Source organism: Neovison vison, chromosome X (assembly GCF_020171115.1).
Source record: "Neovison vison isolate M4711 chromosome X, ASM_NN_V1, whole genome shotgun sequence".
Lineage (NCBI taxonomy): Eukaryota > Metazoa > Chordata > Mammalia > Carnivora > Mustelidae > Neogale > Neogale vison.
Genome location: NC_058105.1, coordinates 32,533,193 through 32,559,701, shown reverse-complemented (window position 1 = coordinate 32,559,701; position 26,509 = coordinate 32,533,193). Strand labels below are relative to the sequence as shown.

Below are 26,509 nucleotides of genomic sequence, written 5' to 3'. Positions count from 1 at the left end.
GACTTCTCGGGGTGTATTTCCGTTGCAAGTGGGAAATTCACGTCGGCAGATGGAGAACAAAGGAGCTGCACACAGGCTACAGGTTTTGACTCTCCGCTGGTTTGTCTGTGTGCCCCGATTCCACCCTCTCTGACCTGAATCAGATGAAATCCTTTGAGCTTTCTGAGAAAAAGGTGCTGCCCTGGTAAACAGCATCAGAGTAATTCACTCCTCCCTGGCCAAGCCAAGAGGTTTCCTCATAGTTTACTTTCTAGGCCTTACTCTTGCAAAGTGGAGTCCTTTGTTAGGGTTAGAATTTCCCATAAACCCGCTGGATAATTTGTTTTTGTTTGCCCTCTTTGAAATACTACACAAAGCAATCTCTGTAAAGGGCAACGCTGTCCCTGAAGGCTGAGAAAGGTCCCTGGGACAGCGTCTCAAAGTTGCTCTTTTCAGGCAGAGCCAGCTGAGTAACCTTATCTCAGGTGGCTGCTTTTCAAGGTGCCCAATTCGGGAGCTTTCCCTCTGGGAGCTGCGTTTGCCCTAGGGGATCACGTGCTTTGGAGTGAGGGGCAAAATTGGGAAAATCCCAGGGCCCAGGACGATAGGGTCTGTTCAGGAGTATCTGGGGGAACAGAACGCACCCCACAGACCATGCCCTTCACAACACCCCCCCCCAGCCCCAGCCCCCACCCCCACCCCAGCACCAGTGGAGATCAGCACTTAGCGTCAGGACAGAGACCAGATTAAGAGAGAAGGTTAGGAGGAAGCAGGGAACCCGGGAAAGGAGGCAGGCGAGATTGCGAAGGCACCTGCTGGGCTCTGAGTCAAGGGCTGTCAGTCACTTGGGCTCAGGCTGCTCGGCTCCTGAACAGCCCAGCCCTTTCCCGGGGCCGGGACAGGGGATTGCTACATGCCAGCTTACCTGGGGAAAAACCAGAGCCTCACTTTGGTCCCTTCCGGTAATTGACACGACAGGGCGCCCTGAAGGGGGAGGGGAGAGCTCCCTCCATAAATGGTCCCACCCCTGGGCAAGGTGGCTCACTCAGGCAGGTAGCGACTGGGGAGTGTGCACCTGCCACCAGTGGAGCTAAGCCAGACTGCCAGCTGAGGCGGAGCAAGCTGAGGGAGTGAGTCAACCATGGACAAGTTGAAGTGCCCGAGCTTCTTCAAGTGCAGAGTGAAGGAGGTAGGGGTCTGGAAACTGTGGGAAGGGTGGGGGGCCTGGGAAGGGAACACTTCAGGGGAGGCCGTCTCAGGTTTTGCCTTCTGTGGCTGTTCCTGGTTCTCCACCTTTCTCTTCAATTGCCTTCAAGTGTGCCTGAGACGTCCCTATAGGGTAGAGGGAAAAGAGAACAACTCTTACTGAGGTAACCAGAAGACTTAGTATCAGTCATCTCAACCTCTGCCTTGGGTATGCCCAATCCTGGTTTTTGTCCCTCACCAGACTGTGTCCATATGCTGGAGGGAAATGAGAAAATGCATTGTCCTTATTTGACCTGAGGAAACATCCATACCCCAGAGCAGCTAACAGGTTGGGAGGGAACCCCTTCCCTCTGAGGTGGAGAGAGAGCTACTCCACCTGGTGGGACAGGGGAATTTGTCTCTGAATATTATTCTGTGGCTTCCAGCCAGGGATAGGGAGAGAAGTTAAATTTACCTTAACTCGGTACATCCCAAACTATCAGCCTATAGGAAAAGGAGTCTATAAAATCTTTGTTTGTTTTAGTAGAAGCCTTTTTTTTCAAAGGTGCCTTTTTCTCAAAGATCTCCTGCAAGCTCAAGAGTGTTGATTTTACCTAATTCATTTTTAAGTCTTCTTTATCTGAAGGCTTATTTGTCCACCTTCGTTTGTCCTTCGTGCTGGGTACCACATGTAACCATCCAAAATTTGGATGATCTCACCCAAAGAAGTAGTAATTATAGCCACCTAAAGAGGTTTTCAGTTTTGGTTTTGTTTTGTTTTGTTTTTCATTTCAAGGGGTAAATGTTGTAAAGTAAAAATAGCCATTAGCAGAAATCTCCTCTCTCAGCTAAGGCTTTTGGGTTCATTCTCCCCCCATCTATATTTGTGTGCACACCCACATGTATGTGTAAAATTACACTTCTGTGGATTTTTAATAGCTGACAGACAAACTCTTGATATTTTCTCTTTCCTAGAAAGTGACGGCTTCATCTGAGAATTTCCATGTTGGTGAAAATGATGAGAATCAGGACCGTGGTAACTGGTCCAAAAAATCGGATTATCTTCTATCTATGGTTGGATATGCAGTGGGATTGGGGAATGTGTGGAGATTCCCCTATCTGACCTACAACAATGGCGGAGGTATTCCCCACCGCCAACTTCTTTCCCTTCCAGTTAAAATGATGTGCTGTGTGGCTTCTGAGGCTGTTTAAGAACTGAGGGAAGGTGCATGAGAGTTTGGGTCATTAGACTATGAGTTGCTAGGTCAAGTTAGGAAGCTGGCTTTGCAAAAATCTTCAGGCATAAACTTGGTAAAAGTTGTATTTTTAACACTTCTGCATCTCTGGTTTAGGATCCAATGTAGTCTTCCATTATGACTTGCTTTTCTTCATTTATACATGTTCCTGTGATAATCTTTTCAGACTCAAGTTGTGTTTGGCTTAATTTAAGACTGAATCTAAGCAAGATTCATTCTTTATTTTCATTCTAATTTGAAGCTCAAGTACACTGGTGGTTTAAGTAGAGTAAGGCATTGCATTTTGGAAATACAAATGTGGAAGAAGCTGATAAAAAAGTAAAAGTTTAGTATTTTAAGCTGCAATATTCAGGTGCATGTATTCAAAATTGGATTGACCATATACATAAAGGATCCTTCTAGAATGTGCAACAGACTTTAGTTCAAGACTAGGTGGTTAATTTCTGCAAAATGATACTGTTTATACCTCAGAGATCATTAAGGAAGACTCAATTAGAACAAGGAGAAAAAAAATAACTCTGAGGTGACACACAAAGGGAAACAAAATGAATTGCCCAATTCTCTAGTAGTGTCGAAACAACTTTTCACTTACACCATATTTTATTTACTTGTAATTACAGGTTCTATTAGAAGTGTAGAGGTGACATGCCCTTAGATTTCATAATTGGGAACCAGTGAAACTGTGCCACTATAATTATTTTCCTTGGTATAATAGGATTTTCTGTGGTGATGTTTCAATCTTGTAGTCCTCGTTAATTGGTTGCCTTAGAACATTCATATTGGCCTGTGGAGACTTAAGAAAGAAGCTCTGTTTATCAAACACTTTAAGTGTTGGTGGCAATAAATTCCCCTCTCCGGAGCCTACATCATTTAGTCATGGGTTGGGTCTAAGTTTGAACTGGAAAAATGAGTTAGGAATCCCAGGCCTGTAGGTGTCTAAGTCCTAAGATCTCCTGTAGTGAAGAGCATTCAGACCCCTTTTCAGAGTCCATAGTCTCTCACTATGGACTCTGAAAAGGAGTAGAACTCTAGTATTCAGGTTCAGAAATTTCCTGTGACTTGTTATCATACATCAGCCCAGTGGTGGCCATAAACTTCTGGTAACTATATTAAACTAGGTTTAATAGAGAAATTGAAATGTAGCCCTCTTTCCCCAAATGCTATTATTTATTGTATGCTATTATCTCTCTCACTTTTTCCTCTAAAAATTAATATCTCACATCAATTCTCAGTTTTTTTAAAGATCGTATCATTTGGGCAATGCATAATCTAGGCTCTTTGGATCGCTTCTTTCTCTGCTGTCCAAATAGAGGAGAGGAACACGAAATTCAGATTTGCCACATGTCAATAGATCAGATTTTTAAATATGCTTAGGTTTGGATAACTTGGCTAAAATCTGGAATCATTTTTATCTATAGAATCTTTTATTAGTTTATGAAAGAGAAGCATCATACAACCACAGGGTCTGAGGCAGCAGTATCAACAATTTGGGACCAGGGTATTACGTCACAGTTTACCAATTATGGCTGATAATAAAAACAATAATATAATGGGTAAAAAGTACCACTCAGGAAAATAATCCTTTTTTAAACACACACACACACACACAACTATTTATAATGGGCTAGAAACATTTCCCTTACTGTTGTAGACAGGGATAGTCTGTATTACTTTTCTTCATATTTATCATTGCTAAGACTAAAACTTCTATTAGTCATAGCAATGATGGTATGTACATTGCAACATCTATGAAGACATATTTGTCTTTACATTCTAGTGACTAGGGACTTGTACATAACAAGTATTTTATTGTCTCATTATTTTTAATGGAATATATTTTGAGGGTTGGGAAAAATGTAATTCCCAAGTATGATGTTACGATATCATAATATGAAAAATACATGAGGACAACAGTGCCATATAGGTCAATGACATATATGTAATCCAAAAGCCCATTTTTAATCCATTGATCCCCTTTTCTTATTAAACTTTGTTAAGACTTGTCGAGTACTTGATCAATAAGTTTAATATTCTGTCTCTGCTTCTACCTACAATCTGGCCAAAGTTCGAATGAGCAATTTATTATATCTCAAAAGTGGGTGGAAAAAAAAGTAAAGTAATAAAATTTTAAAAACATCAAAAAGGGATCTGGATAATCTAAATGCAGGAACATTGGTTCTTGCTTTTAAAACAAAAGTTAACTTCTTAAGAGAGAGAAAGAGAGAGAGAGAGAGAGAGCAAGTGTGCATGTGCTGATGCAGGGGAGGGGCAGAGGGAGAGAGAGTGACAGAATCACGAGCAGACTCCACGCTGAAGGTACATCCTGACGCTGATCCCACAACCCCAAGATCATGACCTGAGCTGAAATCAAGAGTCAGACACCTAACCAACTGAGCCATCCAGGCGCCCCAGAAAGTTAACTTTGGATGCATCTCCAAACTTCAGAATCTTTTAACGAAGCCAGGAGATTTCTTACTAACATTGAGGAAAGACCCTTACGATGACTATTTGGAGAAGACTCCACTAAGCCACAGCAATAACTTTCGCTCTGAATCATGACATTTAGCATTTGCACCCAAAGTCTTACAAAAACACACTATTATTTGGAGAGGAGAAAGGAGGGAAATAAACTTTGAACACATACTCTGTGCCTGCCATTTTGCCAAGTGTTTTCACAGAGGCTCTAGAGCTGAAACCTTACCACAGACTGAAGAGTTGGCCTTGCTCTCCCCATTTAGGAGGAACCCAAGGTCCAGAGAGGTTAAGTAAATTGCCCCAGGTCACATAACTAGTAAATGGTGGAGTCAGGATAGAAACCTAGGTGTATCTGACTCAAAAGTCTGTGATCATTCACCACCTATGGATTCCTTTTTTACAGGCTATTGTTTTTAATAACCACAGCAACCTCTCTAGGTAATGCTAGAATCCCATTTCACAGATGAGAAAATCAGATTTCAAGAAGCAACTACTTTCTCACAGAAACTAGTAAATCTGGGGCCTAAACCTAGTCCTCTTACTCCACTATATCAGAATGCTTTCAAAATGTTAAGCTGGTTATCAATGTGCCGTTGATGTTTGGGGACCTAATAGCCCTTTGGTTCTGTTTTGCATTTTCTAGGTGCCTTCTTGATACCTTATGCAATCATGCTGGCCCTGGCTGGTTTACCTCTGTTCTTCCTGGAGTGTTCACTGGGGCAATTTGCTAGCTTAGGTCCAGTTTCAGTTTGGAGGATTCTCCCATTATTTCAAGGTTGGTATTCAAATGTTTTTCTTATTGTGCCCATCGATCTCTCGGTGTCTATAACTGTCCTCACTGGGGGGTGGGAAAATGTTTCGTATTTGGACCTGGTAAAGGCAAAGTAGCAGATGTCGTTTCTCTAAATGTTTGTTGGAGAAATGAAAGACCAAATGCTAATCTGTATTTCTGTTTCTCTCGGGCTGAAGATCCAGAAGGTGTTAGGAAGGATACCACGGGGGGTTGTAAGGGTGTCGTTACTGTCCTACATTCACCTTTTACGGTCTCGGGGCACACAGTTATAGTCCAGTTGTGTGTTCACTTTGTGGCTCTGGCTTTTTTTCCTCCTCCATGTGCAGTCTTTTGTCTTCTTGCTTTTGTGTATCTTTTAAAATGCCTCATTCAGAAAAGTTAAAGGGCAGGTCACCATGTTTTCTGGGCTATTCCCTAATAGAAGAGGATACTGGCGAAGTTTTTCAAAGTGCCTCGATTGTTATTAAACATCAAACAGCCTTCCTGTCTGAAGATTTGATATCATTTTGGTGTGAGCTAGTGGCTGCCAACTATTTGTAAAGTCTTCAACACAGCATCAAAAATAAATTGAGAGTGAGGCGAATAGAACATTGTGTGGGAATGTTAAGGAAGCCACCTCAAAAGTGAGCCTTGAGCACACGGGTTGTACTCAGTATGCTAAACTGCATCTTGAAACCATAACATTCAAGAAACTTGGCAAACTTAAATTCAGATTGTTACTGAATTATTGACTTTTCTTTACACATGCTTGTAGAAATCTTGTACATTAACTCTGAGACTTTGTCTTCTACTTGCCACAATATTGGTTTATAGAGGAGGATGTAATTAGTGGTCAGTGGGTCAATAGGATACAAGCTTTGAATAGTGTTTGCTTTTTTTTTTTTAACAACAGGACCCAGTCTGACGAGAACTTTCAGACATAATAAGAGAGTAATGTCCATGGGTGATTACTTGAACTTGACGGATCCCTACAGGTCTTCTGCCCTTGATCTTAGTACCATTTTCTAGTTAATTAAAAAAATGGTTTCAGAAAGCCAGTCATCAAAATAATTTTAAATTTGGGAAAAAAACTTCCTTCCTCCCCAATCCCCTACCCCCCGCCAAAAAAAAAAAAAAAAGAAAAGACCCTGCTTGAACTTGCTTTCTCATTTTCAAATAGATTTTGTGGAAATTGAGATGCATCTTTTTTATGAATTAGCAAAATAAATTGCACTTGTTTGTTTTTGATTTCAATTGTTCTCTTTTCCAGGTGTGGGAATTACGATGGTCCTGATATCCATTTTTGTGACAATCTATTACAATGTCATAATCGCCTATAGTCTTTACTACATGTTTGCTTCTTTCCAAAGTGAACTACCATGGAAAAATTGCTCATATTGGGCAGACGAGAACTGTAGCAGGTCGCCGATAGGTAAATGTCATTTATTTATTTAAAAATGTTGTGAACGGAGAATCATTCTATCTTTTCAAGGGTTACATGATTTTCCAACCAATTTAGGGGCAATTTTAAGTGAGCCACAGGTGGGGCGCCTGGCTGGCTCAGTCGGTCGGGAAAGCATGCAACTCTTGATTTCGGGGTTGTGAGTTCGAGCCACATGTTGGGTGTACGGATTACTTAAAGATCAAAGTTTAAAGTGAGCCATGGGTTATTGATGAAAGCAGGATAAAGCATGGATAACTTTGAAAATCGATTAATGCAGTATGTTATTTCTGAGGGCCACTGGTAAAGCCAAGCCATTCTCAAGAGTAGTCAGGAGAGGAGGAAGAAAGTGGGAATGTGTAGAGATAAGCGCTATCCATGATAGTGCTATTGTGTTTCAGGATGTGTCATCCACATCTTAAATGGCTGATCTTTGGAATTACATAGTATTGATATTGTAGACTCTTACCACTGGGATTGCCTATGTATACCAGAGAATAAAGTAATAAAGTTTTAAGACTTCTTAGGAATTTAAAGGTGTCAGTTATCTACAGAGGTTAAATAAGTCCACATACTAAAAATTCCTTAGAACACTAAGTCCCGTCTGAAATGATTGTTACTTTATAGCGGTTATTACTATACATATAACCACAGTTTAAAAGGGCAGATATTTATTCATTCCAGCTTAGTAGCAGAGATTTAAGATGCTGAATGTGCATGGCTTATTCCACTTGTAAGATTTCTCTTCTGCCCTCACCAAGTAACAATCTAAATGGCTTAATAATTTTATCATTAGAACTTTCATTCAGGAGGGGTGCCTGGGTGGCTCAGTCTGTTGAGCAACTGACTCCTGATTTGGGCTCGGATAGTGATCTCAGGGTCCTGGGATCCAGCCCTGCATCAGACTCCACACACTCAGTGAGGCATCTGCTTCTTTCTCTTTCTTCGACGCTGCCCCTCCAATCACATGTTCTCTCTTTCTCTAAAATGATAAATTAATCTTTAAATGAACACTTTTTTCCCCTGAAAAGTACTTGTCTAAAACTAAGTATGTGTCTGTGTGTGTATTTTTTTTATAATATTTAGTTACTCATTGTAATGTCATTACAATTCTGGGGGAGATCATCCAAGTGAATAAAAGCTGGGCAGACATCCACAATTTAAACTGCATCAATGGAAGTGAAATTTATCAGCCAGGACAGCTTCCCAGTGAACAATATTGGAAGTAAGTATGCTAGATGATCTACTTCTTAAACAGGTGTTGTTTAAAAGTTTTTGGAAATAACAATGAAATATGGATCAGCTCGTTCCTTACCTCATATAAGTAGAAAAAAAGGAGAATCAGAGCAAATTACACTTGATAGGACTCAAATGCTTACCTAGCCTGTGTGGGTAGTGGTAACTTGCAAGATCAGCTTCTAGTCAACCAATTGTCATTTTTAAATTGTTTATCAAATGAGCGCAATACTGTCAGAAATGATTTGTTTGGTGCTTATCATGCATAAGTTAGGGCATTGCTCTGAAGAAAAGAATACTCAAATTTTAGAATATAATGAGCAAATTTGAATAATAAACTATTGGGTAATGAGTAATATTGGGGGAAAAATTGTTATTTAAAGCTACAATCTGGGGCGCCTGGGTGGCTCAATGGTTAAGCCTCTGCCTTTGGCTCAGGTCATGATCTCAGGGTCCTGGGATCAAGTCCTGCACTGGGCTCTCTGCTCAGCGGGGAGCCTGCTTTCCCCCTCTTTCTCTGCCTGCCTCTCTGCCTACTTGGGATCTCTTTCTCTGTCAAATAAAATCTTTTAAAAAAAGAAAAAAATAAAGCTTCAATTCTTCATTATCCATTTTGTTAATGATTGTCATTCCATGAAAAAGTGGACATTCAGGCTTATATTTATTTGCTTTAACTTCAGTTGATCACTCTCTACTCTCCTGACTTACACCTACCTCTTACTCTTAGCAAACCACCTTGATTATTGCTGTAATGAGCCCTTCCTCATCTAAACGTTCATGCTATGTGGGACCGTTTTAAAATTTGGATTTTAAAATATTTTATTTATTTGACAGAGATCACAAGTAGACAGAGAGGCAGGCAGAGAGAGAGAGAGCGGGAAGCAGGCTCCCCGCTGAGCAGAGAGCCTGATGCGGGGCTCGGTCCCAGGACCCTGCGATCATGACCTGAGCCGAGGCAGCTGCTTAACCCACTGGGCCACCCAGGTGCCCCTAAAATTTGGATTTTAAAATGTTCCCAAACATTAAGCTAAGAACTGAAATCCTAGATTCATGCACGTTCCTAATAGAAATCATTGATTTTTACAGAAAGCCTTTGAAAAAGGCATAAAATTGGGATCATTTAGGTTTGATGCTAACTACAAGAATGATGAATGATTTAATTTTAGATATTTTCTTCATCTTTTTACCTTGAGAAAAATACTGTAACAAATAAAAGAAATAATCTGATGTAAGGTTATTATTTTATTTTTACATAAAAGAGCTTTGATATACTAGGGGACGAATCATAGCTAAAGGAATTAGTAGATCTTCTATTCTAAGGTTTGGAATTTTGGATTGGCTACAGTTAACCCTAAAGTTCAGAGCCTAGCTTTTCATTGAACTGCTTTTGCCCCGCTTACAATAGCATCAATAAAAGGCTCACATGGGGGGGCACCTGGGTGGCTCAGTCAGTTAAGTGACTGTTTTGGGCTCAGGTCATGATGCTGGAGTCCCAGGATTGAGCCCTGCGTTGGACTCCCTGCTCAGTGGGGAGTCTGCTTCTCCCTCTGACCCCTCCCTGTTCTTGTGCTCTCTCTCTCCCCACTTGTCTCTAAAATAAATAAATAAAATCTTTAAAAAAATAAAAGGTTCACATGAAATTGATGTATTAATAAGAGAGAATACTCCTGAAACATCTCCTGATAGATATTACAAACTTCAATGTATGAAGACAAGCGATTCTGTGTTCATAAAAAGGGCTTGTGTGTTTTCAGTAAGGTGGCGCTCCAGCGGTCAAGTGGAATGGATGAGACTGGAGGAATTGTGTGGTATTTAGCCCTTTGTCTTCTTCTGGCTTGGCTCATAGTTGGAGCAGCGCTATTTAAAGGAATCAAGTCTTCTGGCAAGGTAATTTGGAAAACACATTAGGTAGTGATGTAGCTCTTTTCCAATTTCATTGCAGTTCAATGTCAAGCATAATCAAATGCATGTTTTTTTCTATAATGGGAACATTTGAATGTGTGAAAAGCTTTCTAAGTAGGCAGCCTAGCTGTAAGAAAATACATAAGATCTCTGCTCCTGGTAGAAACACAACAAAACAAGCAAAAACTAGTACCAGGATGATGCAATTATAGCTGACCCTTGAACAACGTGGGGGTGAGGGGTGCCAACCCCCCCCGCAGTTGAAAATCCAGCTATACCTTTTGACTCCCCAACAATGACCAGAAGCCTTTCTGAAAACCTAAAGTCAATTAACACCTATTTTAGTATGTTTATATATATATATGTATATATGTATATATATATAATAATTTGCCTTATTTTTATAAGAAAGTAAGCTAGAGAAAAGGCAATGTTATGATGAAAATCATAGAACACACATTTAGTACTGTATTTACTGAAGAAAAAAAAATCCTCGTCTACGTGGACCCACACAGTTCAAGCCTGTGTTGTTCAGGAGTCAGCTGTACTTACAGAAGTTGGTCCCCGCTAGCTAATATAGCATTCAGAGGCTCGAGTGCCTAGTTTAAAATTGTGTCACCTATTATATAAATAAGCATCTTGGATGGAATTATATATTGCAGTGTTTGGTTTGGCAAGTCTAGATTCTCGTTATATAGGTTTAGTGTCAGGATTCCTTCAATGAGAGAGAGGAAAAAAATTCAAATATGCAGTCATTCTCTTTAAGCTGGCCAGATTCGACTCAGAACCCTCTTTTCAGTGAAAAGTCCTCTTCTGAAAAACCTGTTTTCCCCCTTTATTGCTTTATTTTTTAAACTTTCCTGAGAGCATCATGGCAATTTCAGGGAACAACATGAAATTTTCTCCGAGAACAGTTGTACGGTACCCAGAAAAGTGAGTATTTATGGGTAACTACTAGACTGAAATCTCCTTAAAGATGAAAGGCAGGAATAACTGTGGCTACTATCTTTGTATTCTGGATATAATATCTAGCGTGTTCAGTTAATGCTGAATTATGGAGACACTCTGTTTAGATCAAAGAAATATAGTGGGCCTCACAAAGTCAGTGGAAACTTTCCAAAATAATGTTTCAGTTGCACATTTTTGAAACCTGTGGTTCCTTTTTGACGTTAATATTGAAATAATACATTAAAGGCCATTTGCCTAGGTGATTAATTTTTATTGGTCTCTGGATGACTTTAAATTGTCTCCTTGGGCATATTATCAAACATAGGACATCTATGGATCAAAGAAATTGTCCACATTAATGAAAAGCCGGCCTCAAGGGCAATCTGCTCATCTGGAACCATGGGTTATCCAGGATCCAAGTACACTGCAATGTGTGTTATCAAACTCTCTTAATGGTTGCTCTAAGGATAATAGTATCAAGTGTTCGGTATTCACTTTAATCAACTTTCATGGGATTTGGACATCTGCTAGGAGATTATGTTCCTCCTCCTTGGGGACTGAATATATACTAACTATCGCAGGTATAAAATCATTTCCCTTCCCACCTCAATGCAGTAATTTACCAAGAAGTGATATTCAGTCCCTTCAGACATTTATAAAGACACATTTAGGAAAGCACTCTACCTCAATTCCCAGTTACCACGGCTGATGTACTGTGTATTTACAACGTGAACTCAGGAAATACTGCTTCATACATCAGAGTGTTTTGAAAAGGGATCATCAGAGAGTGGGGAGAAGAGAAAGAGAAAATGATGCCAGTTTGGGTACTGGTATCCCCAGGTTTATCGAGAACCTATGAAATCTTTAATACTTTATTCTACTAATGTTAACTGATTAATGACTTTGTTCATATACAATTATATAATGGGCCTTACAAGTTTAACTTACTCACCTCTGGTTGTTTTTCTTTGTAGGTGGTATATTTCACAGCCATTTTCCCCTATGTTGTCCTGCTCATCCTTCTAATCCGGGGGGCGACTCTGGAGGGTGCATCGAAAGGCATTTCTTACTATATTGGAGCACAGTCAAATTTTACAAAACTTAGGGAAGCCGAGGTAAGACTTCATTTGGATTTCAAATGATCTGAGGAGGTAAACCTTAAACTCCAACACTGAAAATCTTTGGTTGCATATGAGTGTCATCATGTTGTCGTTGGCAAAGGAATAATGCAGTTAAATGTATTGGTGTTTCTGTCCACAGGAAATCCGGTTGAGCTATTTAACATGACACTAGTGCTTTCCTTTTATTTTTTATTTATTTTTTTTTAGAAGTGAGATAATAATTTTTAGCAGTAAGGTTTTAAAAGTCATATTATTCATATAACTGATTCTATTTGACCAAAAGCATTTGAGGCATGTTAATCTGACAAAGCACCTTTCACGCTGGGACACCGACCTACAAGTTGATGACTAGTATGGTGAGACTTCTTGGATAAACTCAGAGATCTCAAGATTATAGGTGAAAGCCTAATGGTCTAAGACATTATTTTCATTGTCTTCCAAAGTTAATATCCCCAAGTTGAGATCAAAGTGTCCTTAATGGGTTAGGAAGTTAAACCACAACTTTGAAATGAATGAAGCATTCCATAAATGAAACTGTTACTTGCCGTGAATATGAATTGGGTAACCCTCTTTTAACTTTAGTCTATCACCAGATAATGGCTGTGTGTATCAGAGATACATAAAATCTTTTACACTTTTACTGCAGAGACCATATAGATTAAGTGTACTCTATATAGGATGGTTCTATTCGCACAGCCCAAGAATGGTTTCACTTTGTCAGTAATCACATCACATTCTTGGCACACATTATGCTTCTGGCCAACTAAAACACCAGGTCTTATGCTGAAGTCAAGGAACACTATGTTACTATTATTTTCCTAACTAGCAGTGCTATCCAAAATGGATATTGATTCTTTGAGGAACTGGTACTAATTTCCAGCAATTTGCCTTTTTCTAAATACTTACAATCTGGATATTTACTTTTGTTTAAGATTTTATTTATTTAGAGCGAGATCATTCAGGGGGAGGAGCGGAGTAAGAGAATCTCAAGCTGATTCCACATTCAGCATGAAGCCTGACCCTGGGCTCAATCTCATGACCCTGAGATCATGACCTGAGCCAAAATCAAGAGTCCAAGGCTTAACCCACTAAGCTACCCAGGCACCCCAGAATCTGGATATTTAATTATTTGTTGTAGAATTTTTCTGGTAATCAGTTTTTAGTCATGGCAATCCAGCCTTTACTTTTTTTTTTTTTGAAAATGTCTTTTCAAAAAATTGGTTTCCTATACCCAAATAATTTTCACTCAGTAATTAACCACAACAGACTTAAATTATTTTAGACTATGAACTTTTATTATTTTAGTCTTGGAGATTAGTGTAGTTTGATGTGTCCACAGGCCATTTGTTTATTTCTTCATTTATCTTGGACCTCACATCTTTTAACCTTGTTTGTTAATATCTTCCCAACTCGAAGACCATTTTCCATGATGAATAAGAAACAAATAAAATGGAAGCTGGGATTCATCATCTTCTCTCTGTTAGGTTGTTAAACAAGATAAAATATTAATTAATGCACTTACAAAATGATATACTGTTATATAAATATGAGCACACAGTGATTTCAATTATTGCTATTATATTATGCCCTACTATTATTAATGCAACATTTTCCCCAGAAGTGGACCTCCATTTTATTTAAACTTCTTAACTTTGGGCACAGGTGAAATGCCCCTTTGATAGTCTTTAAGTGACTATGCCAAGCCTCAGAGCACCTGAGCTTTGTAGTTCCTGAAAATTTTATACGATTATTTTAAATTGGTCTGTTTTAATGTCTCTGTTACCTTTAAAATATCAGACCTAAACCTAAAGTTCCCTTGGAAACATACAATTTAATCCTCCCTCCTCTTCGCCCTGATACAAACAGTACTTCCCCATTCTTTCTTTGGGTTTGCTGATAATGAGAACTTTTTCCTATATTTTTTTAATTTCTCACAATCCATATTCTGAGCATGGGATCATAAATATATACTTTTTCCTTTTCTTTGGCTATCTGAACTTTGTTACAATCTTTAGGAGAGCAGAGAATCATACAATTTATAGCAAGAAGTGTCTTCTGGTCTTCAGTGATTATTTTACTAATGCCTTCATTTTACAGTGATGACATTGACACCCAGAAAGATTCACGTGTAGTTAAGTTTACGCATCCAGTTTGTGCATCTTGAATTAAGATTTTCTAATCTCTAAATTAGTAATTTTGTATATAGCTATGAGATTGATAGATATGGAGATTAGAACTATGTTTGGAATTTTGCTTCACTTTATTTGCTACCTAGGTACACATCTTGGTCTGCAGCAGGATTTTGATAGAACCCAGACCTGCTACATCAATTTCCAGCTCCCCCTAACTCACATATGAATACAAAATGTATCAAGTAAAAGCAGCTGAGAGATCAACATAAGCATGTTGTTCATCTCTTAATATGTGCCTAAGAAACAAGAGCATTTTCTTTGTGATGATTTTGTTATAAGTGAAATTACATCTATCTATCTCTTCTTCCCATCCATCCATGCATCCATCCATCCACTTTGCTTTCTACTGGTTGCCTGCCAGTATAAAGCAATTATAATGTAATAATAATCTAATATCAAGCTGTATTCTGAAGACCTAGTAAATTTTACTCTCTCACAACTTATATTTCTATTGAAATTGGAAATAGATTACATACCTTTCCAGGGGGAAATTATAGTTTTTAATTTCCGTAAAAGAAATTGAGTATCATTTTATGATCATTTTCCATAATAATAGCTACCATTGAGCATGCTAATTGCTTGACGTATGCTATCTTATTCAATTATCACATCATTCTTAGTACACTTTTATCATCACCATCATCATCTTCATCATCTCCATTTCACAGAAGAACAAACAGGCTTAAAAATGTTAGATAAATTAAAGTCAAGGAGAGTAAATCATTCTTTTTGACTCCAGAGTTAGAGCTCTTTGTCGCCATGTTATATTGCCTGCTTGTCACTGAGCAGTCCTGTTTTTCAATGGACTAAAAAACAAACAAAAAAATAACACTTTTGCCCAAATCTTTGGCAATATATTTGAAATCTACACAATTAGGTTTTCTCTTTTGTATTGTTATATCAGCAGAATTTCACGATTAATATGGATTTGCTTAGATTCATTTCTAAGATTATTGTCCTTTAGCAAAGATACAGGAGGGGTAAACTGTAAAAGGCTGACGAGTAAAAGGCTCGGATTAGATGGAGTGAGTGAGAGGCCACTTAAAGAGTTGAGGCCTGGCTCTGTGAGGCTCTAATCCAACAAACATGATGAGGGAACTAGTGATCTAAATATATCATCATTCTTCAAAAATTACCTAGTATTGTCCTTGTTAAGAATGAATATGTATCTCTCATCTCTAAATTGGTATGAAGAGTCAATAGAATTTTAATCAGATTGACAGCACAGTTTTCCTTAGATCTCGAGAATGGATTGTAAAATTTATGTGAAAGAGAAAAAGGAAAAAAAAAAGATGTTTCTGAAGAACGAAGACTTGTCCTACCAGATATGAAATATTATAATGCTATAGGAATTAAAATAATGTGGTGTTAGCGTATAGACTTACAGGCCAGTGGAACAGTAGTCTCAGAATTAGATTCATGAACATTTGGAACTTGCTATGTGGCAGAGGTGGCAATGCAGATCAATGGGAAAAAGATGGACTATCTACTTCAGATAACTGACATCCAAGTGATGTAATTGGTAGTATCAATTATCCTTAGACAATTGATACTCCATTTAGAAAAGAAAATGAATTGGGCTTTCCACTTTAATATGTACTGTGTCAATTTTTCAGGTTAATTGAAGATAATATGAACAAAGCTTTAAATCTTTTAGAAGAAAATGTAGGACAGTCTCTACGATCTTCGGCTAAAGATGTCTTTTTAAGTCAGAGAAATCAAGGACAATACATTAAAGCAAAGATGGGCACCTTTAGTTACATTAAAACAACGATAAAATCTTTGGCTCATCAAAGGTCACAATGTTAAGAGGCAAAAAGAGTAAGCCACAAATTAGGAGGAAAAATAACATATATAACAGACAAAGGATTAGAACCCAGCATAAGTAAAAAATTTCTAGAGATTGAAGAAGACAAATAACCCAAACAAATAATTAGCAAAAGACGTGAGCAGGAATTTTACAAAGAAAAAAAAAACCTGTGGAATATAAAGACATTAAAACATACTAAACCTTGTAAGTAATTAGGGTAATTAAAACTCTCATTTGACAGCCACCAGATTGGAGAATGTTAATTCTGACTAATATTGGCAAGAATGTGAAGGAACGGGAGCTCTCACACCTAGCTGGTGAGGGTCCAAAGCAATAGAATAATGTGGCAATATTTCATGAAAGAGAAGATGCATATACTCTTCGACATCATCACAGTTCCTCAGCTCGGTATGAGGAGACACATACGGGAATACTTACAGCTACATCATTTTTAATAGCAGAATATCGAGCCACCTCAATGTTCCTCAACAGGATAGAGGATGATCTGTGGTATATACAGTGGGGCAACACGGCAGTGAAAAAAATGTCCAAAACTACATATATTTAGCTAAACCACGTGAATTTCTCTATATTTTTCAGTTTTGACACAAAATTGAAATTTCATATGGTTCAAACTGAAAATGAGTAACGCTCATACAATACTGAATGAAAAGAGGCAAGGTGTATAGGTTTACATGCATGAAGAAAACTTTTTATCAACTCCAGATCATGAAAAGCTAAATACAATATTGTTTTGGGTTTACAGGTTTCTAGGGTAAAAATCTAAAGGAAAAGGAGGAAATGAAAAACCCAAGAGTCAGGATAGCGGTTAGCACTGGAGGGGGAAGGGTGATCTATCTGATCATAAGGGGGCGCTGGGAGGCTTCCAAAGACTGGGAACATGTCATTTTTTTTTTTTTAAGATTTTATTTATTTATTTGACAGATAGATCACAAGTAGGCAGAGAGGCAGGCAGAGAGAGGAAGGGAAGCAGGCTCCCTGCTGAGCAGAGAACCCGATGCGGGACTCGATCCCAGGACCCCGGGACCATGACCTGAGCCGAAAGCAGAGGCTTTAAACCACTGAGCCACCCAGGTGCCCCGAACATGTCATTTTTTAAGCTGAGCAGTGGGTTTGGTTTTTTGGTGCTTATTTCATTGTTATTTGTATTTATTCATTTGTATATATGAAGTCTTTTGTAGAAGTAAAAAATTTAAAGTGTATGTTTTTAAAGAATAAATTATCTTCTCTTATAGGTTTGGAAGGATGCTGCCACTCAAATATTTTACTCCCTTTCAGTGGCTTGGGGTGGCTTAGTTGCTCTATCATCTTATAATAAGTTCAATAACAACTGCTTCTCAGATGCTATTGTAGTTTGTTTGACAAACTGCCTCACTAGTGTGTTCGCTGGATTTGCTATTTTTTCTATATTGGGACACATGGCTCATATATCTGGAAAGGAAGTCTCTCAAGTCGTAAAATCAGGTATGTGGTGCTATACATTAATAACTTTGATTAATTTAGTGTAGCTCATTTAAGAAATACTTATATAACTTGTGGCAATTTACTTAAAGCACTCAAGCAAGGTTTAGGGTGTTGCATTTTCTTTCTCATGTCCTCTTATATAATTTGATTACTTTAATGATGTAATAATTTTTAGATGGTTGGAGCAAGCAGGGCTCTATTAGGGAACAACTGTTTAAGAAGATAATTTTCTGAATTTTGTGTAGTCCTTAATATGAATTGCTTACTGTACAAGTGTCAGGCATCATGGATCCCTTTACATGTGTTACCTTCATTTAATTTATGTATGTATGTATATACATGTGTGTGTATTCATATATCTATGACTGCATGAGAGCATATATGTGAGTGTGTGTGTGTGTATTCCCCCATGTACAAGTGCAACCTTGGGTCTGAATTTTTAAAACACATTTATATCATATAGATAGAAACCCAGGTAAATTTGAATGCCCAGCTGTGTTCAGCTTTAAAGGAATCTGAATAATGAACTTCCTAACTTTAAAGACATTAGCTAGGGATGCTTAATTATCTGGGTAAGATTCTTAGGAAAAGAATTCTCGTGCTCTTAGTGGTAGGAATCCCTCATTAAATTTTTTTCATGGGCAGGATCATTTGATGGCAGAATGTTAGGACTAGATAAGTTCATGTCCAGCATGTCTTACAGATTAAATCATTGGAAGTGACAGAGCCTAGACTGAAGGTCATTCTTCTGACTCCTAGGTCAGTCCTCTGGGAGTCTGGAGAAACTTAAAATACTTAAAAAAACAAAGTATCACATAATATGATTGAAAAAAGAATTTAAACACCTCTAACAATAATGTGCATGAAATAGAAAATAAGATTCAACTTCTAGTTTTGTTATACACAATTTTGCAAGTGTCCATATACGAATTAAAATGGCACTACAGCTAGTGATTCTGGGTGAACATTTGGAGAGACAGCTGAAGACTAAAAAGGTAGTTCCGTAAGCAGAGCTTTCTTGATAATGTGATTCTCTTAAAATTTCTAGGCTTAATTTAGGTTTCTGGAGTTTAAGACAGTTGTTACTCTTTATGAGTCTCTAAAAAAATTGAAATAGGTGAAACAAAATCATTGAAATAGTTAAGATTTCTTATGTGAGCAATGTGCCATTTACAAAATTCATCTCACTAGTTTAATTCACATCACATGCTCACATTATCACTTCGTTGAACAATCAAGTCAAATATTTTAAAAAGTGCAAGTGAAATAGTTGCCCGAGAATGTGTCTCATGGATTGTGTCGCCAAATTAAAATGTAATTTTTCTAGTATCTTATTTTGAAAATGTTCAAATGTGTGAGCTTTTTGGCAACTAATTTAAATGAAGTGTCATACATTTTTCTTAGGTTTTGATTTGGCATTCATTGCTTATCCAGAAGCTCTAGCCCAACTCCCAGGGGGTCCATTTTGGTCCATATTATTTTTCTTCATGCTTTTGACTTTGGGTCTTGACTCTCAGTTTGCATCCATTGGTAAGTAATGCTCCCGGTGTTACCATATCCCTCTTCTATTTTACTCGTGTTTCCTCTACTTAAAAACATCCTTTTCTTACCCTTGTTGTCCCCATTAGCTTTTACTCTTAGAATCTGAAAATTCTTTTTAACTTGATTTTAAATACCGAAAAGTACAAAGTACTCATACAGTAGATACCCCAAAGAAACACTTACTAATATTTTATATTTGCCTCAGAAATGAAATCAAAGTCCCCTCTGTGTCTCTCCCTAATACGATTCACATTTCTTTCTTCCTAGAAGCAACTGTCACCATGGCTTATGTGTGTTATCCAGTCCATGTCCGTATCTGTTATATATGTATCCATAAATAACATATAAATGTTGTCACATAAATGTGAAGTTTCATAACACATGTATCATTCTGACCCTTTTTTACATGTATTGTGAATCTGTGTTGATATAATACTCCTATAGATTGAGCTAATTCATAGTCTTTTGTCATAATGATGGGCATTTGGGTCATTTCCAATTCTGACAAATGAAACATGCTACTGCAATGATTGTTTTTGCACGTGGCTCTATGTACACATAGGGATTTTCCCTATGGTACACACCTCGACGTTCCAAAACATTATTCATCAGATCAGTCTTACATAACACACTTTAATAATTGACTAAGATACAGTATAAAGTCTGGGCTCCTCCAGTTGACTTTCAAAGCCTTGGAAATTTCAGCTTGGATCTTAATCCTCTCACCCCCGCATCCTTCTGTTTTCAGTCAGTACTCTGTTTCATGAACACATTTATTTCTTAAACCTAGAAGGCCTTTCTGTTTCCATGCCATTTATTCAAATATTCACCTTTTTAAAAAGTTCTCCTAGAATTCTTCCTTTCCCGTAATCCTCTTTCAAACTACATCAGCCCTCAGGGATCTGTTACCTTGTAGTTACTATCAAAATCTTGTAAAACAGACTAAAAACAACAAAGAAAGAGAGCAGCATTTGGTTTTTATCTGAACCAACAACTGGTGACTGCCAAGAGAAAGAACCCTATGGATTTTTAAAAGCAAGGGATAGGCACTGGGTGTGATAGGCAACTGATGAATCACTGAACTCTACCTCTGAAACTAGTAAATTGAATTTAAATAAAATAAAACTTAAAAATAAATACAGAAAGCGCTTCATTTAGGGGAAAACAAACAAACAAACAAACAAAAGGAATAGGACCCAGAGTATATTTTCAGCATATATTTTAAATTTGATTAATAGAAGTTGAATTCTTTGATTAAAATTACTGGCAAATGAGTTGACCTATGACATGTCATTTTTTTTCCCCTTCTGAAGAAACAATTACGACAACAATTCAAGATTTATTTCCCAAAGTGATGAAGAAAATGAGAGTTCCTATAACTTTGGGTTGCTGCTTGGTTTTGTTTCTCCTTGGTCTCGTCTGTGTAACTCAGGTATTACTACAGTATTTTTTCATAGACAAATCATTAGTTGCAACGTACTTTATAATCTAAATGAGGAAAACAAACGTTCAACAGGATGTTAGAGATAAATCCAAGTCTGACTCCGCTCAGAATTTTCTGAGTTTTAGCCCAGAGTTTTTCCCCATTGCAGTACATTTTGATAGCTAAGTATACTGTGAAGAGGGCAGGAGACACAATAATGGATAATTCCCCAATTACAATAAAGTTATAGACTTTAAACACATACTGTATTTTTTGGCAACTACCACACAGCACACAGACACTGCATATCATTTTGACCAACTATTCTCGATGCTTTTTTTTCCAGTGACTCAGTATAGGATGAAAGGTGCATAGTTTTCGAGATATTTAAAGCCACATTTGTGTTTACGTTTGAAAATACTCCTTTTTCACATCTTAGCACAGGTGAAACCAAGAAGCACATGTTAAGATCAAATGAATAGATTTGATATAAAGACTTCATCAGTCATAAAAATAATTAAAAATATACTTAGATGTAATTTTTTTTTTTGTAGGCTGGAATTTACTGGGTGCATCTGATAGACCACTTCTGTGCTGGATGGGGCATTTTGATTGCGGCTATACTGGAAATAATAGGGATCATCTGGATTTATGGTACATAGTTACTACAGAATTACACATCTTATTAAAATAATTTAGTTGATTATTTTCATTATGTTTACTAAACTCGTAAAGTAGAATATTACTGGAAAAATTGATTAGGAATAAAATGTAGTTAAAGGTGTGCACTTCATTGCTATAGTATAAGAAAATGTTTAGACAGAAAGATAATTTGGGGCTACAATGATTAATGGAGGAAAACATGAGCAAGAACTGAATACACTTTTTTTTTTTGGTCTAAGGCGGGAACAGATTTATTGAAGATATCGAAATGATGATTGGAGCAAAAAGGTGGATATTCTGGCTATGGTGGAGAGCCTGCTGGTTTGTCATTACACCTCTTCTTCTGATTGTAAGTATTAATATGTCATGAATTTGGTACCAATGATATGTATATATTTGAACATTTCTAAGATAAACTTGAATAATTCAGATTGAAGACAATAAGGCAAACTAGGATAATAAATTAATGACTTCCAACTTTTGCTTTATGACTGCAAGTTGCCTCAGTTAAAACGCCTTTGTAGTATTGTCTTTGAGGCTATAGGTTTAAACACTTACAATTTGAGAAAATGAACAGGCTCCTATAGACTTAAAGGTCTTACGTACTTAAAAATTATCAGTAGAATAAATAAAAATAAATCATTTGTCTGCCGTTCCTTAAAAAGTATGCTGAGTTATCTGCAATGTTCCTAACTTCTCTGCTAAGGCCCAGACTCGGCCTTCAAGGCCTGTGATCTAAATATACTAATTGCTAAGAAACACTCACATTTTAATGCATTATTTTTTTTCTTATGGGAGGGATTTGCTATCTGAAATGACTAAAAGAAACTCATCCCTGTCAACAGAGGCAATAGTTTATGTTAAATTCAACAATTGGTGCTATTTAGGAACTGAGAGAAAGAGAGACCCAGCATATAGACATGATGTCGTTAAATAACAGTTCAGGGCAGTTAATAATAAAATAAACACTTTATAGGATGGAGAATTGCTGCAGTGGTGGAGGTGCGGGAGTCACAAAGCTTCATAGAGGATGTGTTTTGATTCTCATTGTCTCCATGCTTCAGAGCTTTTCCCAGGAAAGGACATTAAATAATTTGATCCGGAATTTGCTTCACACCTGAAGTATTATTGTTGTTTTAGAGGGTGTTAAGTTTTATTTTTTCTCATATTTTTTAAGGTCAGCTTCAAGCAGGGAGCAGTTTGGGACCGGATGTACTGAATTAAAATATTTTGGATGCTCCATATTCTAACTAAATGATTTAGACAGTGGTACTCAAGATTGTTTTCCTCTTCTGACAATTCTCCACAATAAAATAAACACTTTATCAATTAAGAAGCTCTCACTAGATGTTTTAGCCAGCTAGTTTTTATTGACTATATAGCTTTGACAACAGGATTTAATTTCAAATGTAAAAGCATTAAATATTAAATGATATACATTATCATCTATTTTGTATAAAAGGATGTGAAGTCATAGGTACTCCCGTATCCCTCATCCATTCTCTTGTAGCTACGTAAAAAATTATGGTAACTGGGAAATACATTTAAATTACTGTAATTAAGTAGGATTAATCTATTTTAAAATTAAACTCGAATACATATTTGATAAAAATTCTTACATTCCATTTCCTCACTTTTAGTAAAACCTAGACAGTTAAGTGATTTAGAGAAACTACTAGGTGACTCTGGTTCTTGTTTACTTTCTTTTGTTTGCTTTACAGATTTCTAAATAATTAGTTTTAATGCTGCAACATGTCTAGTAGGTTTCTTTTTAAAAGATTTTATTATTTATTTGACAGACAGAGATCACAAGTAGGCAGAGAGGCAGGCAGAGTCGGGGGAAGGGGGAAGCAGGCTCCCTGCTGAGCAGAGCACCTGATGTGGGGCTCCACCCCAGGACTGAGATCATGACCTGAGCCTAAGGCAGAGGCTTTAACCCACTGAGCCACCCAGGCGCCCAACCAGTAGGTTTTTTTTAAAGAGATTTTTTGTTTGTTTGTTTTTGTTTGTTTGTTTGTTTTTTGCCTTGGCTTACAAGTTTTTTCCTTGTTAAGATTCAGATTTCACTGTTTTACCCAAATACACCTTGAGTTTGTTTTTCTCTCAAAGAGAGGCTGGAAGTGAAGTGTGCTTTAGCAAATATGCACCAGTAGCGTGTGAATGTGTCTGTGTTTTGGGTGTGGAGTAAGGGGTGCTCTGTGCAGTGGGAAATAATAGAAACATCTGCTAAACAAGGAGCAAAGCATTTTCACTAAAGGGTACTTTACGTTTTCCTTGAATTTATATGCTGGCTAGCTTATAGCATAGAATAAAACCATACTGTTATAAGTGAAAGTTAAAAGTTCATTTGTGGGGGCACCTGGGTGGCTCAGTGGTTTAAGCCTCTGCCTTCAGCTCAGATCATGATCTCAGGGTCCTGGGATCAAGCCCCACATCAGGCTCTCTGCTCAGCGGGGAGCCTGCTTCCCCCTCTCTCTCTGCCTGCCTCTCTGCCTACTTGTGATCTCTCTCTGTCTATCAAATAAATAAATAAAAATCTTTTTAAAAAAAGTTCATTTGTGGAAATTGTTCAGATATTATTTTATTTTCAATCTGAAATATTTCATAGTAAAGTAGTATATTGAAAAACATGTTGGACCAGTATTTCTATCTTTTATGAATATATGGAGGTGCTCATTTTGGAAGAATCTATTCAAAGCCAAATACAAGTTATTTAGATCAGTTCATTTAGTATTATCTTCTGGCTAGTTACTGGATTATCTTAGTTGCTTGACTATATCTCCATTTTAATTGTTTTGATAGACTATTTCTAAGGAATGGGATTAAATTCCTAATCATTAGTGCAATTAAAATCATTAGGGCAACAAAGTCTAATCTTCAGCATTGTCTCTTCATATTTTACTTTCACAGGCAATTTTGATCTGGTCACTGGTGAAATTTCATAGGCCTGAGTATGCCAAAATTCTATACCCTGACTGGGGAGTTGCTCTAGGCTGGTGTATGATCATTTTCTGCATTATTTGGATTCCAATTATGGCTGTCATAAAAATAATTCAAGCTGAAGGAAATATCTTTCAAGTAAGCACATTTATATTATTTATACTTTATAGAAAGCCCTTATCAAAACGAAGATTACTCATATGGTGGTAATATGGGATTATGAACCTTTAGGCAACTTCTACACCTGGTATAATCATCTGATTACCATGTGCATAGCATAGCTTTATGCCATGTATCTATTTGCGCGTCTCATACTAGACTCTAAACTCCTTCAGGGAGAGTCTTACGTTGCCTGCTGCTATATCCTCAGGCACTATGAGAGTGCTTAGCATGTAGAAGTTATATTTATACTTGTACTGAGTTGTCCCTGAAGATGGTGCAAAGCAAATGAACATTTTGCTTTATATCTATAATCTTCAAATACATTGTCTGGTTATAATACATGTCCTCATAGTGTGTTTAGACTGGAAAAAACCTGGTAAATTATTTCAAACCCAGTTTAGACCCCGAGTGACCCTTCTTGCATGGAGGTGTAGGCAGATGGAGTTGATTATGACATCGCACTAGGACAATGACGAGGATAAATTCTCAGGAGTCAAATTTTTAGATAATTTCCCAAGCCCACCCTGATCAACGGTTTGACCCTGGAGCTCCCTTTGTTTGGTTCTTGAAACCTCCCAAGTATACACTTGTTTAAATCCTCACCTAACCCTCCCTCTAGGGGCAGGACAGAAATGTCAGACAATTCAGTGAAAATACGTGGATTGATTCCATTGTTTAAAGGCTCATACACTTTCTTTTAAAATAATTTACATATTCATCAGTTATTCTGGTTTTGTAGTTCATGTAATTCTAGTTACGGTTAAATTTGGGTATCTTTTTTTTTAGTATACTCTATTAAGAATTCTGATGAACACTTTTTTTTTTAACCTTTCTATGGTTCCTATTTCATTTTGGTTAGCAAAGAAACTTAATAATATGGTTTGGTATTTGCTTGTTTACAGATTGTAACACTTATGGTCTGAAACAAGTTTTTTTTTTTCTTTTTAGCGCTTTGTAAACTGCTGCAGACCAGCTTCTAACTGGGGTCCATACCTGGAACGACATCGTGGGGAGAGATATAAAGATATGGTAGATCCTAAAAAAGAGACTGACCATGAAATACCTACAGTTAGTGGCAGCAGAAAACCAGAATGAAATCCAATTTTTAAAATTATGTGGTCATACAATGTGATTATTTTAGAACAGAGGAAAATTTTATTTATTTTTATGTTAACTTAGTAGAAAAATGTATATACTATGCTCAAGATAGTGTAAGCTTTCCCCCCCATTTATTAAGAATGTAATATAATGTGAATCTACTAATATTTAACAATGTGATTATTATATTTTTAGATTATCTATCTGTATAACACACATATAGCTGTCTCTGTGTCACAGTAACACTTTTGTAAATATTACCTTATTTTTCTAACACACCGAAGACTTTATTTTGAGCCAGTTATTTAGAAAATTGTTATATTTTCTATTATACAAATTTTAAAATACAATTTGCTTATATTTTCTTAGTATACAATCTTTCTTTTCCATAAAGCTGGGGAAAATAAACCAGTATATTTTTAAAAAAAAGTGTTAAAATTGAAGGCCTCATTTAACTAGAAATGCTATACATGGATGAATAGATGTACTGTATATATGAGCACTGTAGTTTAATACTTTTAATCCAAATATATCTAAAATTTTGCTTTTTCTATGTGAACTTAGTGGTTATTGTTCTTTACTTACAAATAGTGAAACAAGACAGGAAAATAAGAATTCTATGGCCAGTAAATGATAAATCTAGAAAATGGTATCCTGGAGCTTTGAGTACTTCTTGCCCCAAATAATGTCTACCTTAGGTTATACTTGGAAGAATATGTCTCCCACCTAATTTCTACTGTTTCACAAAATTAAGAGTTGTTAATTATGCTCTCTGAAATCTAGATTTTCAAATAGCACATGGGACAAAATACTAATGAGGAGATGAGTTTCAATCAAATCTAAGATCTTACGATGGTAATATATCATTAATAGATCAGG

At 37.1% G+C, this 26,509-nt stretch overlaps 1 protein-coding gene across 1 annotated transcript; it reads left to right on the top strand.

Annotated features, from left to right (window-relative positions):
- The first annotated feature begins 1,042 nt into the window (after positions 1-1,042).
- Positions 1,043-26,059, top strand: SLC6A14 (solute carrier family 6 member 14). Its single transcript, XM_044234403.1, has 14 exons — positions 1,043-1,168; positions 2,140-2,305; positions 5,539-5,670; positions 6,938-7,099; positions 8,195-8,333; positions 10,099-10,231; positions 12,169-12,309; positions 17,574-17,802; positions 19,207-19,332; positions 20,658-20,776; positions 21,322-21,421; positions 21,670-21,779; positions 24,341-24,508; positions 25,481-26,059. The coding sequence occupies exons 1-14, from the start codon at positions 1,121-1,123 to the stop codon at positions 25,625-25,627; spliced, it is 1,920 nt and encodes a 639-aa protein (XP_044090338.1). The 5' UTR covers positions 1,043-1,120; the 3' UTR covers positions 25,628-26,059.
- The last annotated feature ends 450 nt before the right edge of the window (positions 26,060-26,509 follow it).

What these genes read in the sequence shown, in the direction of transcription:
- SLC6A14 (XM_044234403.1), top strand. Translation starts at nt 1,121, where the DNA reads ATGGACAAGTTGAAGTGCCCGAGCTTCTTCAAGTGCAGAGTGAAGGAG. An exon ending in TCAAGTGCAGAGTGAAGGAG is followed by an intron (nt 1,169 to 2,139) that starts GTAGGGGTCTGG and finishes TCTCTTTCCTAG; the next exon opens with AAAGTGACGGCTTCATCTGA. An exon ending in AGGGATCATCTGGATTTATG is followed by an intron (nt 21,422 to 21,669) that starts GTACATAGTTAC and finishes TTTTGGTCTAAG; the next exon opens with GCGGGAACAGATTTATTGAA.